The sequence below is a fragment of the Engystomops pustulosus genome, chromosome 3 (assembly GCF_040894005.1).
Source record: "Engystomops pustulosus chromosome 3, aEngPut4.maternal, whole genome shotgun sequence".
NCBI classification, from domain to species: domain Eukaryota; kingdom Metazoa; phylum Chordata; class Amphibia; order Anura; family Leptodactylidae; genus Engystomops; species Engystomops pustulosus.
In genome coordinates, this window is record NC_092413.1 from 34,984,902 (window position 1) to 34,999,341 (window position 14,440).

Consider the following 14,440-nt stretch of genomic DNA (forward strand, 5'->3'; position numbering starts at 1 on the left):
TTCCATGCTGTCCGTTTGCTGCTAAAATGTTGATATGGACTTTACAATGATGAAATAAAGAAAACAGAATTTTTATGCATCCTCCGTGACTGTGCTGGATTTCTCTTGGATGTTGGTTTGCTATTTCATGGAAGGCTTACACAGTGTTTCTATGCACCGAGAGGATTGCAAAGAGAACCATAAGGGTGAGCTGGCTGTCTCGTTGTATTTGTTCACCACCATGATGTTTAACATCCTGTATTAGTTAAAAATTAGTCCACCTGCAACTTCCACCCAACTCCTCCACCGCCACAGAAGAGGCCGTTTGACACCTCAAATGGACTCAGCCCCCCACCGAGCCAATAAATTCTAGTTCTCAGAGATGTATTTGCAAATCATACCAGGAAATGTCCAAGTAAAATAGTATAACCCAACTCTATGAAATGTAACTGACTATACAGTAATGACAGCAATAATAGTCCACTTAAAAACTGTGAAGCAGGGAATCATAAAAGAGTAACCATGATTCCAATAAATACATGGGGGCTAATATACCCTTTTTTATTAAAATACAAACGTAATGTTCCTCTGCCTAGATAATGGTTCTGTACATCTAAGCCCAATAGGTATAATTCATCAAACACCGGAATGCAAATAAGTCCTATCTACACTCACCAGCCACTTTATTAGGTACACCATGCTAGTAATGGGTTGGACCCCCTTTTGCCTTCAGAACTGCCTCAATTCTTCATGGCATAGATTCAACAAGGTGCTGGAAGCATTCCTCAGAGATTTTGGTCCATATTGACATGATGGCATCACACAGTTGCCGCAGATTTGTCGGCTGCACATCCATGATGCGAATCTCCCGTTCCACCACATCCCAAAGATGCTCTATTGGATTGAGATCTGGTGACTGTGGAGGCCATTTGAGTACAGTGAACTCATTGTCATGTTCAAGAAACCAGTCTGAGATGATTCCAGCTTTATGACATGGCGCATTATCCTGCTGAAAGTAGCCATCAGATGTTGGGTACAATGTGGTCATAAAGGGATGGACATGGTCAGCAACAATACTCAGGTAGGCTGTGGCGTTGCAACAATGCTCAATTGGTACCAAGGGGCCCAAAGAGTGCCAAGAAAATTTTCCCCACACCATGACACCACCACCACTAGCCTGAACCGTTGATACAAGGCAGGATGAATCCATGCTTTCATGTTGTTGACGCCAAATTCTGATCCTACCATCCGAATGTCACAGCAGAAATCGAGACTCATCAGACCAGTCAACGTTTTTCCAATCTTCTACTGTCCAATTTCGATGAGCTTGTGCAAATTGTAGCCTCAGTTTCCTGTTCTTAGCTGAAAGTAGTGGCACCCGGTGTGGTCTTCTGCTGCTGTAGCCCATCTGCCTCAAAGTTCAACGTACTGTGCGTTCAGAGATGCTCTTCTGCCTACCTTGGTTGTAACGGGTGGCGATTTGAGTCACTGTTGCCTTTCTATCAGCTCAAACAAGTCTGCCCATTCTCCTCTGACCTCTGGCATCAACAAGGCATTTCTGCCCACAGAACTGCCGCTCACTGGATGTTTTTTCTTTTTCGGACCATTCTCTGTAAACCCTAGAGATGGTTGTGCGTGAAAATCCCAGTAGATCAGCAGTTTCTGAAATACTCAGACCAGCCCTTCTGGCACCAACAACCATGCCACGTTCAAAGGCACTCAAATCACCTCTCTTCCCCATACTGATGCTCGGTTTCAACTGCAAGAGATTGTCTTGACCATGTCTACATGCCTAAATGCACTGAGTTGCCGCCATGTGATTGGCAGATTAGAAATTAAGTGTTAACGAGCAGTTGGACAGGTGTGCCTAATAAAGTGGCCGGTGAGTGTATACCATTAATATAGACCGGAAGACAAGAAGAGCATAGGTGTAAGGAGGGGGGGGGGGGTATTTGTGCATTTCCCAACCTCTCGCTGCAGTCTCTGACCAGACTTCCTTCTTCTAATATAAATTATCGTGCAGGCCAACAGTTCTAGTTGAAAATTACATTACACCACTTCCAATAACCTAAAGCAATTGCAATCCGCCACCACTTCTCGGGACACATTACAGCAAGAGGCTAAAATTAACCGTGTAAATATATGTGTGGAACCATGTGAATCTCCACCACCACCAATTTTTTTCCAAATCCAAGGACCGCTGCGGCACCACCCGGAGCATCTTACAGAACTATGAGCAGCAGTTACTCCAACAGCATCCTACTACGTGCTGAGTCCTTTCCCTATACATTTTATGGGAATGAATACTCTTAGGCCTCATTCACACAGTCTTTGGGGGACGTATATACGGCAATATATCTACCGATATGGGCACGCGGCACCCTAAGGAGTGGTACGATTCCGCACATGTGTGGCAACATACTGTTCCGTAGCCGGAAAAGATCTGACAGGTCCTATCTTTTTTTCGGCATACTTTGCCTAGCACCATGTTCCTCGGTCCAGCACCATCCACCCCTTATGTAATATATATATATATATATATATATATATATATATATATATATATATATATGACCACATATAGTCTTTTACTCCATCGCATATATATATATATATATATATATATATATATATATATATATATATATATATATTAGACTGAGGATGCATGTACTCCCCTCACTACTGCACCATCCACCCCTATTTAATATATACATGGGCACATTTAGTCTTATACTACAGAGCTCCTTCAGCAATTTAGACTGAGGATGCATGTACTCCCCTCACTACTGCATCACCCACCCCTACATGATATATACATTAGCACATGTAATCTTATACTACAAAACTTCTCCAGTAATATAGACTGAGGATGCATGTACTCCCCTCACTACTGCACCATCCATCCTTGTGTAATATATACATGAGCACATGTAATCTTCTAGTACATAGCTCCTTCAGCAATATAGACTGAGGGTGCATGAACTCCCCTCCCTACAGCACCATCCACCCATATGTAATACATACATGAGCACATGTAATCTTATACTACAAAGCTCCTTCGCAATATAGACTGAGGATGCATGTACTCCCCTCCCTATAGCACCATTCACCCCTATGTAATATATACATGAGCACATCTAATCTTATACTACAAAGCTGACTGAGGGTGCATGTACTCCCCTCCCTATAACACCATCCACCCCTATGTAATATATACATGAGCACATGTAATCTTATAGTACAGAGCTCTTTCAGCAATATAGACTGAGGGTGCATGTACTCCCCTCCCAACAGCACCATCCACCCCTATATAATATATACATGGTACTGAATTTGAAATCTACACTTCAGGGTACAAAAGTAATAGCCTTAGAAAAAATACATAACAGACAACAAAACTTTACATAACAAGGGTGACTCCATATGCCACTTACTACCAGGTGCCATAAAGTGCCATTAATACAGAGGAGCAGTGAGATGGAAGTCTTATACATAACACCAGACCCCATACACAGGGAGGGACAATAACCTGCATCCCTCATGGTCAGTAACTAAGATGGAGGCCACATACACTCATATACAGGTTGTTAGAGGTAGTGTCAGCTCCATACTTCATGTGATCTATGCTCTCTCTCATTCCCCAGCTGCTCCTCTCTCGCTCTCCATTGTGTGATACATGTCACCTCCTCATAGAGAGCACAGTAATGGCTGATATCTATCCTCACCCCCTCTCCTCCATATCACACACCTCCAGCTCACCAGGACTCCTGATGCTGCTGTAATATGTTAACAGCCATGTCTGCAGCAATATGTGATGTATCAGCCATGTCTGCAGCAATATGTGATGCATCAGCCATGTCTGCTGTAATATGTGATGTATCAGCCATGTCTGCTGTAATATGTGATGTATCAGCCATGGCTGCTGTAATATCTGATGTTTCAGCCATGTCTGCTGTAATATGTGATGTATCAGCCATGTCTGCTGTAATATGCGATGTATCAGCCATGTCTGCTGTAATATGCGATGTATCAGCCATGTCTGCTGTAATATCTGATGTATCAGCCATGTCTGCTGTAATATGTGATGTACCAGCCATGTCTGCTGTAATATGTGATGTATCAGCCATGTCTGCAGCAATATGTGATGCATCAGCCATGTCTGCTGTAATATGTGATGTATCAGCCATGGCTGCTGTAATATCTGATGTTTCAGCCATGTCTGCTGAAATATCTGATGTATCTGCAACACCCTCGCCGATGCAATGGCGAGGTAGTGTTTGCGAATACGTCCCACCTGCATGTAATCACCTTACACTACATGGTCCTGATAGGACATCGGGGTATTGCAGTGGTGAATCCTGCCTGGCAAGGCAGAGGTTAAGTATTTTGTATGATGCAAGATGCTATTGTCCAATGATTTGTGTTACATTATGTGCTCTGTAAGCTGAGATGTGATTGGAGGAGCAGCCATCACCTGACCAAAGGAAGGTAATAAAACCCCCTGGCCAGGAATGTTCTGGAGATTATTCTAGTAGAGAGTTAGTGAGAGAAGTCTCTCCCAGATGAGAAGAGGAGAAGATCTTGTAGACTAGAGTTAGTGTAGTGAGGAAAAGGGGTATCATCTTACCTTTAAAGGTGATACCTGAAGCCCTACAGGATAAAGCTGAAGCTTCCTACCAGGACACAGCTGCCTCCCAGCCTGCCCTCTACATCCAGGCTGGTGAACTATCTCCTGAGGCTCCCTCCAACTCACATCTCAGCACTCCATCTACCTGTTAAAGGCACGTTGCTGCGGTTCCTGACGGTTCAAATAAAGAACTGTAAGTTGTTTTCTTCAACTTCTGTCTCCGTCTGGTCCCTGCTAATACGGCTGCCTTCATCACCGGCACCCTGTCCATCACCCAGACTCACACTCGGGACATAAAGGGGTTGCCCCAGGGAGATCCGCTATAGCAGCCTCTCCCTCATCATTTCTTGCCAACACCACCCTGCTGGAGACCTGCCAGGCTGTAGGACAGCCCTCCGGTTCCCCCGTACCAAGCACCGTCACAATAGCGTGCTTAGGCCGCAACCGCCAGCCACTCCGGTACCGCGGGCCCCGGCTGTCTCCAGGCCTCACCTCAAGGGCATGGCCCCGGTGGGGGATGTTGCAAGTGGCGTCACAAACAGGATTGATACTTCTGTGCCTTATTACGGCATTAAAGACTTTCCTTTATTAAAAAGACTGTGCTGCCTAACCCTGCTGCCATCTGGGTTTAGGCCCAAGTACTTGTGTGTTTCTGGACTGAACTGTGTTATACTGCTGCCACGTGCTGTCGAGCGCCGCTCCAGCACTTAAGAGGTTAATCCCTGCAAGAACTCTACCAGCTCTGCTACATCCGGCGCTGCCGCGCCTGAAGATTTTTACCTCAGAAACTGTGGCGCAGCAAATAATTCAAGCCCGCCAAAACCTTCACTGGCGGGAAACCCAGATGACTCACAAAACTCCGCCCACGCGGGAATGGCGCGAACCCCGCCTCCTGTGGCGCAGGAAAAATTAGAGCCCGCCACAGCTCTTGGCGGGAAGGACTTGGACTCCTCCCACTGGCTCGAGGCGGACTTCCTGCCCCGCCTCAGAGAAACGCCAGTACTCGTGCTGATCTTGGAGAGTGAGGTCGGCACCATGTGGGGTCCTCCGCCATTTCCCCCTGTGGAGCAGCCGGAGTTCTACGAAGTAATGGAGACTATGGTCGTGGTCTCTGCCCAGCCGGTCCGGAGACCCTCCGCTGGACATCGGCTGCACCGAGGATTGACCCGGGCCTTCGTCACCAGGAGGTGTTTTCAAACGGTGACACAGCACCAGGTACCACCCGGGCGGTTCCTCGTGCCTCTCCCGGCTACCATGCTGGTACCACGGACCCACGTGGAGGCGCCACGTGGGGAGGCCCCGACTCCTGCCGAGCCAACGCCAGGGCCTATTGCTGCCGCTCCACCTGCTCCGAGGCCTACCATTCCCGCTGTGCGGCCTGCCAGTCCCGCTGTGATGGTTCCTGATCCTCCGGCAGTTCCTGATCCTCCGGCACCTACCTGTCGCCCAAGGAGATCCGAGCCTGCACCGGAGCCACGAGCCCCAGCACCGGCACCTCCGCAGCCTCAAGGCCGAGGTGAGACCGCCCGCCGGCGACTCCGAGACGCTGTCTCGGAACAGCGACGCCGAGAGAAGGAGGCCCAACGGTATATGGCCGGCCGGTCTACAGCTGGAGCTTGGGTGGAAAAGAACCGCACCACCGGCATGGTCCGGTTCTTCGATAAGCAGCGTGGCTATGGCTTCGCCACCCAGGACTACACCGGACGGGAGGTATTTATTCCCCGCCGGTCTGTCAAGAGGCCTGACTTGCCGGAGAGACTGCACAATCTGAAGCCAGGAGAGTGCATCGAGTTCTCCATGCAGGAAGGACCTCGAGGACCATGGGCGGCTGGCGTAATCCGGATTCCCGACTCCGATGAGGACCGCTACCTCCCGTACGACGACTGGTATGAGGACGACGAGTGGCCGGAATCTCCGAACACCTCTTCTTCCTCGGCTGCGAGTCCCCGGGCGGTGACCCATGTGAATGCCCCATCCACGGTAATCGTGAGTACGGGTCCCATTGCCATCCATGGGCCGGGCATGATCCAGGGCGCCACCCCCACCGTCTCCCCTGCCGGGAGCATTGCCAGGTCCCGCGGCTCTTTTGTGGGAGAAGACATCCCGGCTAGCGAACCTTGTCCGGAGGTTCCGTCTAGGCCCACATCTCCCCTTGCCGGTTACCAATGGGGTGATGACCCGGCCCCGGAAGAACCGGAGCTGGAAGGAGCTGCGGCGCTGCCGCAGGTCCCAGTTTATTTCTTTCTGGACCCCTCCGTGGTCCCTGGCTCAGTTGAGCCCCCGGCTGGAACAGCCGACACCCCGGGCGACAGCGCTCCTCCCCCTGAAGGTCCGGAGGATGTTGCTGCACCTGCAGTACCCGCTACTGCCACCGGGTGTCCCCAGCCGGCACCTACTCCCGCTGAGGATGCACAGGATTCCCTGCTGACTTTGGATCCTGTCCCTGCTGAACCCAGCGAAGATGCAGAGTAACCCCTGAAGGGCTGTAGCCCACTTCAGGTACTGCACTATGTACATATGTATATTTCTGTCCTTACCCCAAAGAGCCAGAGACTTTCCTGAGACTCTCATCCCTATTTATCTCAGTCAAGAGACATACCTTGAACTGATTATTGTCATGTGCTATGATAGCACTCCTTCCTCTGCCACAGCAGAGATTTCTTCAAAGGACTCTGTCCCTCTATACATAGAGGAGACACTTTGCTTCTCAGTGCACTTTTCCCCACCTCAAGGGCTGTACCCAGAAGATGGACTTTGTCATTAAAGACCTTCTGTGAGACTTTTGCCAACTCCAAGGAAAAGTTGCCATGTAATTTATTATCATTTTGCACTTAATGCCTTTCCTTTTAGGTATGGACATTCTGCTTGCACTTTTTATGCCTTTTCTTTGCAGGAAAAGAGACATTTGCTATCTTGCTACCCTGAGTAGCCTATCTACCTCTGTAACGTTTGTAACGTTTTAAGAACGTTTTAAGATTGGGCTCCTAAGCCAATGTGAATTTACCACCTGTTTGCACACTTTCATATATGCCAGTAGTCTGCATTAACCCTTTCATAGGCTTTACAGGTTGTAGTGTGGCTGTGTCGGACCGTCTTTTTGTGTAAAACACTGACCGCTACCTGATCCCTCAAACCGAGGTTTGCACATGGGGGTAGTCCGTAAACTGCGGGTCTTTAGGGGACCGGGGGTGTTACAGAGTTAGCACCTGGATGCCACTCATACATGGGTAAGGATGCCAGTCAGGAGGTACTCGTGTCGCATATGCTAACGCAATGCAGATATACACACTATATAATTGCCGCCAGGGAAGAAGCGTTGATACAACAAATATACAGGCCTTGGTGCAAGGAGTGGATTACAGGACATGACACCACACCTTTCCTACTGTACAGTTCGGTTTAATGGCGTCAGCGACCAACTGTCATACAGCTACATGTTTTGTCTTAGTCCGACACCAACCCAGGTGCCTGTCTCCAGGACCATGGACGGTTTGTCCCTACACCTCACATAGCCTGCACTTCCCAGAGGTGCCCTTAGCCCCCTCTGTGCCCCAATACATCTGTAGTCGAGCCGAGGGCGGCTCTTTCAATTGCCCCCGGGGTATGCAACACCCTCGCCGATGCAATGGCGAGGTAGTGTTTGCGAATACGTCCCACCTGCATGTAATCACCTTACACTACATGGTCCTGATAGGACATCGGGGTATTGCAGTGGTGAATCCTGCCTGGCAAGGCAGAGGTTAAGTATTTTGTATGATGCAAGATGCTATTGTCCAATGATTTGTGTTACATTCTGTGCTCTGTAAGCTGAGATGTGATTGGAGGAGCAGCCATCACCTGACCAAAGGAAGGTAATAAAACCCCCTGGCCAGGAATGTTCTGGAGATTATTCTAGTAGAGAGTTAGTGAGAGAAGTCTCTCCCAGATGAGAAGAGGAGAAGATCTTGTAGACTAGAGTTAGTGTAGTGAGGAAAAGGGGTATCATCTTACCTTTAAAGGTGATACCTGAAGCCCTACAGGATAAAGCTGAAGCTTCCTACCAGGACACAGCTGCCTCCCAGCCTGCCCTCTACATCCAGGCTGGTGAACTATCTCCTGAGGCTCCCTCCAACTCACATCTCAGCACTCCATCTACCTGTTAAAGGCACGTTGCTGCGGTTCCTGCCGGTTCAAATAAAGAACTGTAAGTTGTTTTCTTCAACTTCTGTCTCCGTCTGGTCCCTGCTAATACGGCTGCCTTCATCACCGGCACCCTGTCCATCACCCAGAGACTCACACTCGGGACATAAAGGGGTTGCCCCAGGGAGATCCGCTATAGCAGCCTCTCCCTCATCATTTCTTGCCAACACCACCCTGCTGGAGACCTGCCAGGCTGTAGGACAGCCCTCCGGTTCCCCCGTACCAAGCACCGTCACAATAGCGTGCTTAGGCCGCAACCGCCAGCCACTCCGGTACCGCGGGCCCCGGCTGTCTCCAGGCCTCACCTCAAGGGCTAGGCCCCGGTGGGGGATGTTGCATGTCAGCCATGTCTGCTGTAATATGCGATGTATCAGCCATGTCTGCTGTAATATGCGATGTATCAGCCATGTCTGCTGTAATATGCGATGTATCAGCCATGTCTGCTGTAATATGTGATGTATCAGCCATGTTTGCTGTAATATGCGATGTATCAGCTATGTCTGCTGTAATATGTGATGTACCAGCCATGTCTGCTGTAATATGTGATGTACCAGCCATGGCTGCTGTAATCACCCATACCAACAGCCTCCACATTGCTGCAATAAGAAGAGACATGGAGACCACATGAATTACATGAGGTAACCTCTCAGACAGTATGTGAGAATAATTTAAGAAAACTCCCATTTAATTGCACACAGCCATAATAATAACACTCCTATAAAAATCCATAATAAAAAGAAGCAAACTGCCTCCACATACAGTGGCCATGCCTGTAGCGTGTGAGGTGGCTGGGTGCAGTGACACTCCTTCAATCATGTTCACATAATGTTATAAGAGATTGCTCCCATGTAAACCGCCATAGCCACAGTGTATAATGTAATAAGCTGACATGCAGTCATGTGTGCCATATATAAGATGGATGGAAACTACTATTTCTGAGGTAAAAATCCTTCTATATATGATGTAGAAGCTGATTCTACACTAGTACATGATGTGTGAGGTATATGTGGTTACTACAGTGTGATATAACCCCAGTATTATACTCCCCCAGGCAGCAGACATGTTTCTCCATGGTCTTCTGGTAAGAGAAAGAGGAAGAGAGAGCCACTACAGGAAGCCCCACTTATATAAATGAATACTACTATATAAATATGCCAGCGTTATAGGTCCCCCCATGCCAAAGTCATGTCCCCCTTTGCTTATGGCTCCGGACCGCCTGAAACACTAGTCCACGGTCATGTGATGTCACACAGGTGTATGGCTCATTAGCTTCACACATATGATTACCTTATATACTCGTGTATAAGCCAAGTTTTTCAGCACAAAAAATGTGCTGAAAAACGTCCCCTCGGCTTATACACGAGTCTATTACCCCCAAAAAATTAGCCACTCTTCTTTCTTCTATCATCGACGCGGCCATGTTTTCTTCATGGCCGCGCATACTATGACGTCAGCAGCGGCTGCTAGAAGAAAACATGGGTGCGGGAATAGTGAAGAGGAGCCGTGGAGAAGAAAGAAGACGGGACGCGCTGACATCGGGGACATCGGTAAGTAGCGCCGACATCGGGGAGCCGCGCTGACATCGGAGGGTGAGTATATAAGTTTATTTTTTAAGGGCCATGGGGGCAGGCTGTATACTACTAGGGGCAGGCTGTATACTACTAGGGTCAGGCTGTATACTACTAGGGGCTGCTGTATACTACATGGGGGCTGCTGTATACTACATGGGGGCTGCTGTATACTACAGGGGGCTGATATATACTACAGGGGGGCTTCTGTATACTACTGGGGGGCTGCTGTATACTACTGGGGGCTGCTGTATACTACAGGGGGGATGCTGTATACTACTGGGGGATGCTGTATACTTCTAGGGGCTGCTGTATAATATTAGGGGCTTGCTGTATACTACAGGGGGGCTGCTGTATACTACAGGGGGGCTGCTGTATACTACTAGGGGCTGCTGTATACTACTAGGGGCTTGCTGTATACTACATGGGGGCTGCTGTATACTACTAGGGGCTTGCTGTATACTACAGGGGGGCTGCTGTATACTTCTAGGGGCTGCTGTATTCTTCTGGGGGCTGGCAGGCTGTATACTACTGGGGGCTGGCAGGCTGTATACTACTGGGGGGGTTTGACCAATGCATTTCCCACTCTCGGCTTATACTCGAGTCAGTAGTTTTTCCCAGTTTTTGGTGGTAAAATTAGGGGTCTCGGCTTATACTCGGGTCGGCTTATACTCAAGTATATACGGTACTCTCTGATATAACGACCCATTAACCTATATAAAATCAAGTGACCAGGAAGAAAATACTACTACTACTATAATAATACTAATAATTCTACAGGAAGAAAATAATGAAGCATGACAGCAGGGAGACAAAAAGCAGAGATCATGGAAACCGTGAAGAATTGATACAGATAGTATATTGGAAAATTTTATAACTGTTCATTTCACAAACAATTTGAATTATTTGCTGGAAAGTTCTTAATTTTAACAATAATAATAATTCCTTTATTTATATAGCGCACACAGATTACGCAGCACTGCACACAGTTTGCCAAATCAGTCCCTGTCCCCAATGGGGCTCACTATCTAATCAACCTACCAGTATGTTTTGGCGTGTGGGAGGAAACCGAAGGACCCGTAGGAAACCCATGCCAACAAGGAGAGAACATACAACCTCTTTAACACTCGGTAATGACTGTGGGTGTTATCGTTGGGGGAAGGGGGTGCGCCAAATCCAAATGCTGGAATTCTGGCTGAAATCTACATACCTGCAGAGACCCAAATATTGCAGCTTGTGTCCGCTTGATATGAAACAAGCTGGTAAGCTTGATAATGGCTACATTGAGTTAGCTGAAACGTTGCTGTACTTTCACCTGGTGAATAAACACCCTCGAATTGGACACGGAGTGCTGCTACTTCTTTGATTTGCTGTCAAGCTGGTAAGCAGGTGCTGCTGTAGGTATGTGACAATGGGGCTCATTTACAAAGTGTCCCCGGACCGCATTTTAGTCGGGTTTCCCGACAATTTCCATGTTGCGCCGCATTTAACAGGAGTTTTTGGGGCACACGATCGGATTTTGGCGCATGGGCGCCGGCTTTCACACGACACAAATCGGGGGGTGGGCCTTCGGACGATCTGACGGATTCGGACAACGTGCGGGATTTAACATCGCAAATTTAGTCGCAAGACATGCACTTACATACACCGGGAGGAAGAAGGTGAAAGGTGGGCTTTGGGGGCCCATAAGGTCTCACTTTCCAATATGAGAAGATTAGTACTATAAACCACAGATTATAGTCGGGGCCCTGTCACAAACTTTGCACTGGGGTCCCTCAGCTTCAAGTTACGCCACTCCCTCTATGTTTACTTCCAGGGGATAAAAATCTATCCATGGTCATGTGACGTCACACAGGTGCACGAGCATGAGCCACCCGCACGTGTGTGTCCATCGCAAGACCATGGACAGGTTTCTATCCACTGGCAGTAAACATAGAAGCTTTCTATTGAAGGGCAGATCAAAGAGATCTGGGAAAATATAGGAATTGATACAGAAAGTATATTGAAAAATTGTTTAACTTTTCCTTACATAAACAATATCAATTATTTGCTGAAAGTGGACAATCCCTTTAAGTTTCTCTTTTTACATTTCCATTTGGTTTGCATATAAATACAGTTACAGTATGTATATGTGTATGTTTCATGTGTGTCACAGTGTATAGAATATGGAACATTTTGCATGGTACTCTACGTTCTTGCCATGTCCCACCACATCCTTGTACAAAAGTTCACTGTACACGATGACGTTTTTACTGCTGCTGTAATAGTGGTTGGCTGTGCCTTTTCTTTGCGGGTTTGGGCTTAGCAGAAAAAAATATTGTAAAATAGTTCTTCTGATCTCTGTTGTTTTTGGCAGTCTTACCCCACGTCTATAAAAACACCCACACATATACATAAATAAGACAAGACACACCTTCTGAAGAAGGGAAAATTCCAAAGTCCTTACTAACGGGAGAAACTGAGTAGCTGTACTGTTCCTTATGCAAATCTCTAAGTGTACAGGGGCACTGATACCTGATCATTGTCCCAGGGTACTTGTCTCCCCCTGTGGACCACAAAGTAGATACAAGGGGTCTCTATGTGGATCCCTAATAGACAAACAGTATAACACACATAATACATTCACACTACAGTACACTACACGTAATGGCATACAGTAAAATAAGACGTAAAACATGCTGAAAAACTGCAGTAAAAGTATGAATCATACATTCCTTTTCATTTTCCGTTTACATTGGATGTCTTTTTCTAAGGAAACACCCCCTCTGGTCACGCTGTGCAGTTTTGTAGGAAGTGTTTCTACATTTTAACTTAACCCTTTTATACATAAAGAAATGTCAAGTTCAAACAGAACAAAAACTTTCTGGAATCCTGTAAAATCAAGTAAAAAGCCACTTCTTACATACCTTACATACACATGGCTCTGTCCTGGCCATCCTCTTAGGCTCCGCAGCCGTCAGCTCTCAGTCCACCCTGGCTTCTTCCTGTACTACACTGAGGGCACTGTCATCTTGGCTTTATATATCCCTACCAGTCTCCAGACTTATCACAACAGTCTTCACCCTCGTAGTGAACCAGCGACTGCCATCTGTAGCTCAACAAATCAGCATTCAGCCTGTTTGCCCAGGCTGAGCAGTACCTGGCACTGTTATTTACAAATATTAGCCTGGCATAGAGCCCAGTCATAAGGAAGTGGAACTCTGGAACCATAACTAGCAGAAAGTCTCACACTCAGCGTTATATAAAGAGGAAGTTTACACATAAAACACATTGAAAACATAAGCGTAAAGAAAGAAGATGTAATATATATATCTCTAATACATGATACCCGTCACCAGCGCAGGAGCTGGAGGCACATACCTAGATTTATAGCATCAGAAGACTAGTGACCATGACTTTGTGGTAATGTACACACCCTGAAGAAAATATGTTGGCTCCGTTCTCTTAGCCTGCAAATTATTAGCATTGTAGTAATTTACACAATCTATGTCTACATTTTTTTTGTCATCTCACCCTCTACTATATTCCGTAGGCTGTGGTATTTGGCTCCTGTCTGACCACAATTTCTGTATTAAATTCCCATCTGGGCATTTACATTTAATTTAATTCATTTGCTATATGTAAACATTTCTTCTATTGGATGTTATTAGAAAAAGTGTTCCTGTGTGAAGATAATTTCTCATATATGTCGCCATGTTGTCCCTTAGAAATGAGATGGCTTCCCTGGATACGACCACCTCACGTTTTAGCAGCAGTGGCCAGACATGCGCTATCGAGCCCTGTCTGACCACCTGGCTACAGCGATCATTACTACAGGACGGATGTGGGTTAAGCAGTAACTCTCAGACATTTCATATACAAAAAACTATTGTTTCTTTGTGCAATCCCTCCAGCAGAGCTGGTCGTATCCAGGGACACAGTCTTGTTTTTAAGGGACCATATGACTACATTTATGAGAAATTATCTTCACACAGGAACAATTTTAATAACATCTAATTGAAGAAATCTTTATATATGGCAGATTAATGAAACAGAATGTGAATGCCCAGACGAGAAGCCTTACTTTGCCAGTTAAAAACTATTG

General features: G+C 46.9%; 1 protein-coding gene across 2 annotated transcripts in view; it reads right to left on the reverse strand.

Annotated features, from left to right (window-relative positions):
• LOC140121168 (serine palmitoyltransferase 3-like) overlaps nucleotides 1-13,512 on the reverse strand; it is a 51,810-nt gene extending 38,298 nt beyond the window's left edge. For both annotated transcript variants that reach the window (XM_072140453.1, XM_072140452.1), the window contains exon 1: nucleotides 13,263-13,512. In XM_072140453.1, coding sequence (XP_071996554.1) covers nucleotides 13,263-13,292 — 30 coding nt within the window. In that variant the 5' untranslated portion in view covers nucleotides 13,293-13,512. The remainder of the gene's footprint in view (nucleotides 1-13,262) is intronic.
• Between the last annotated feature and the right edge of the window lie 928 nt (nucleotides 13,513-14,440).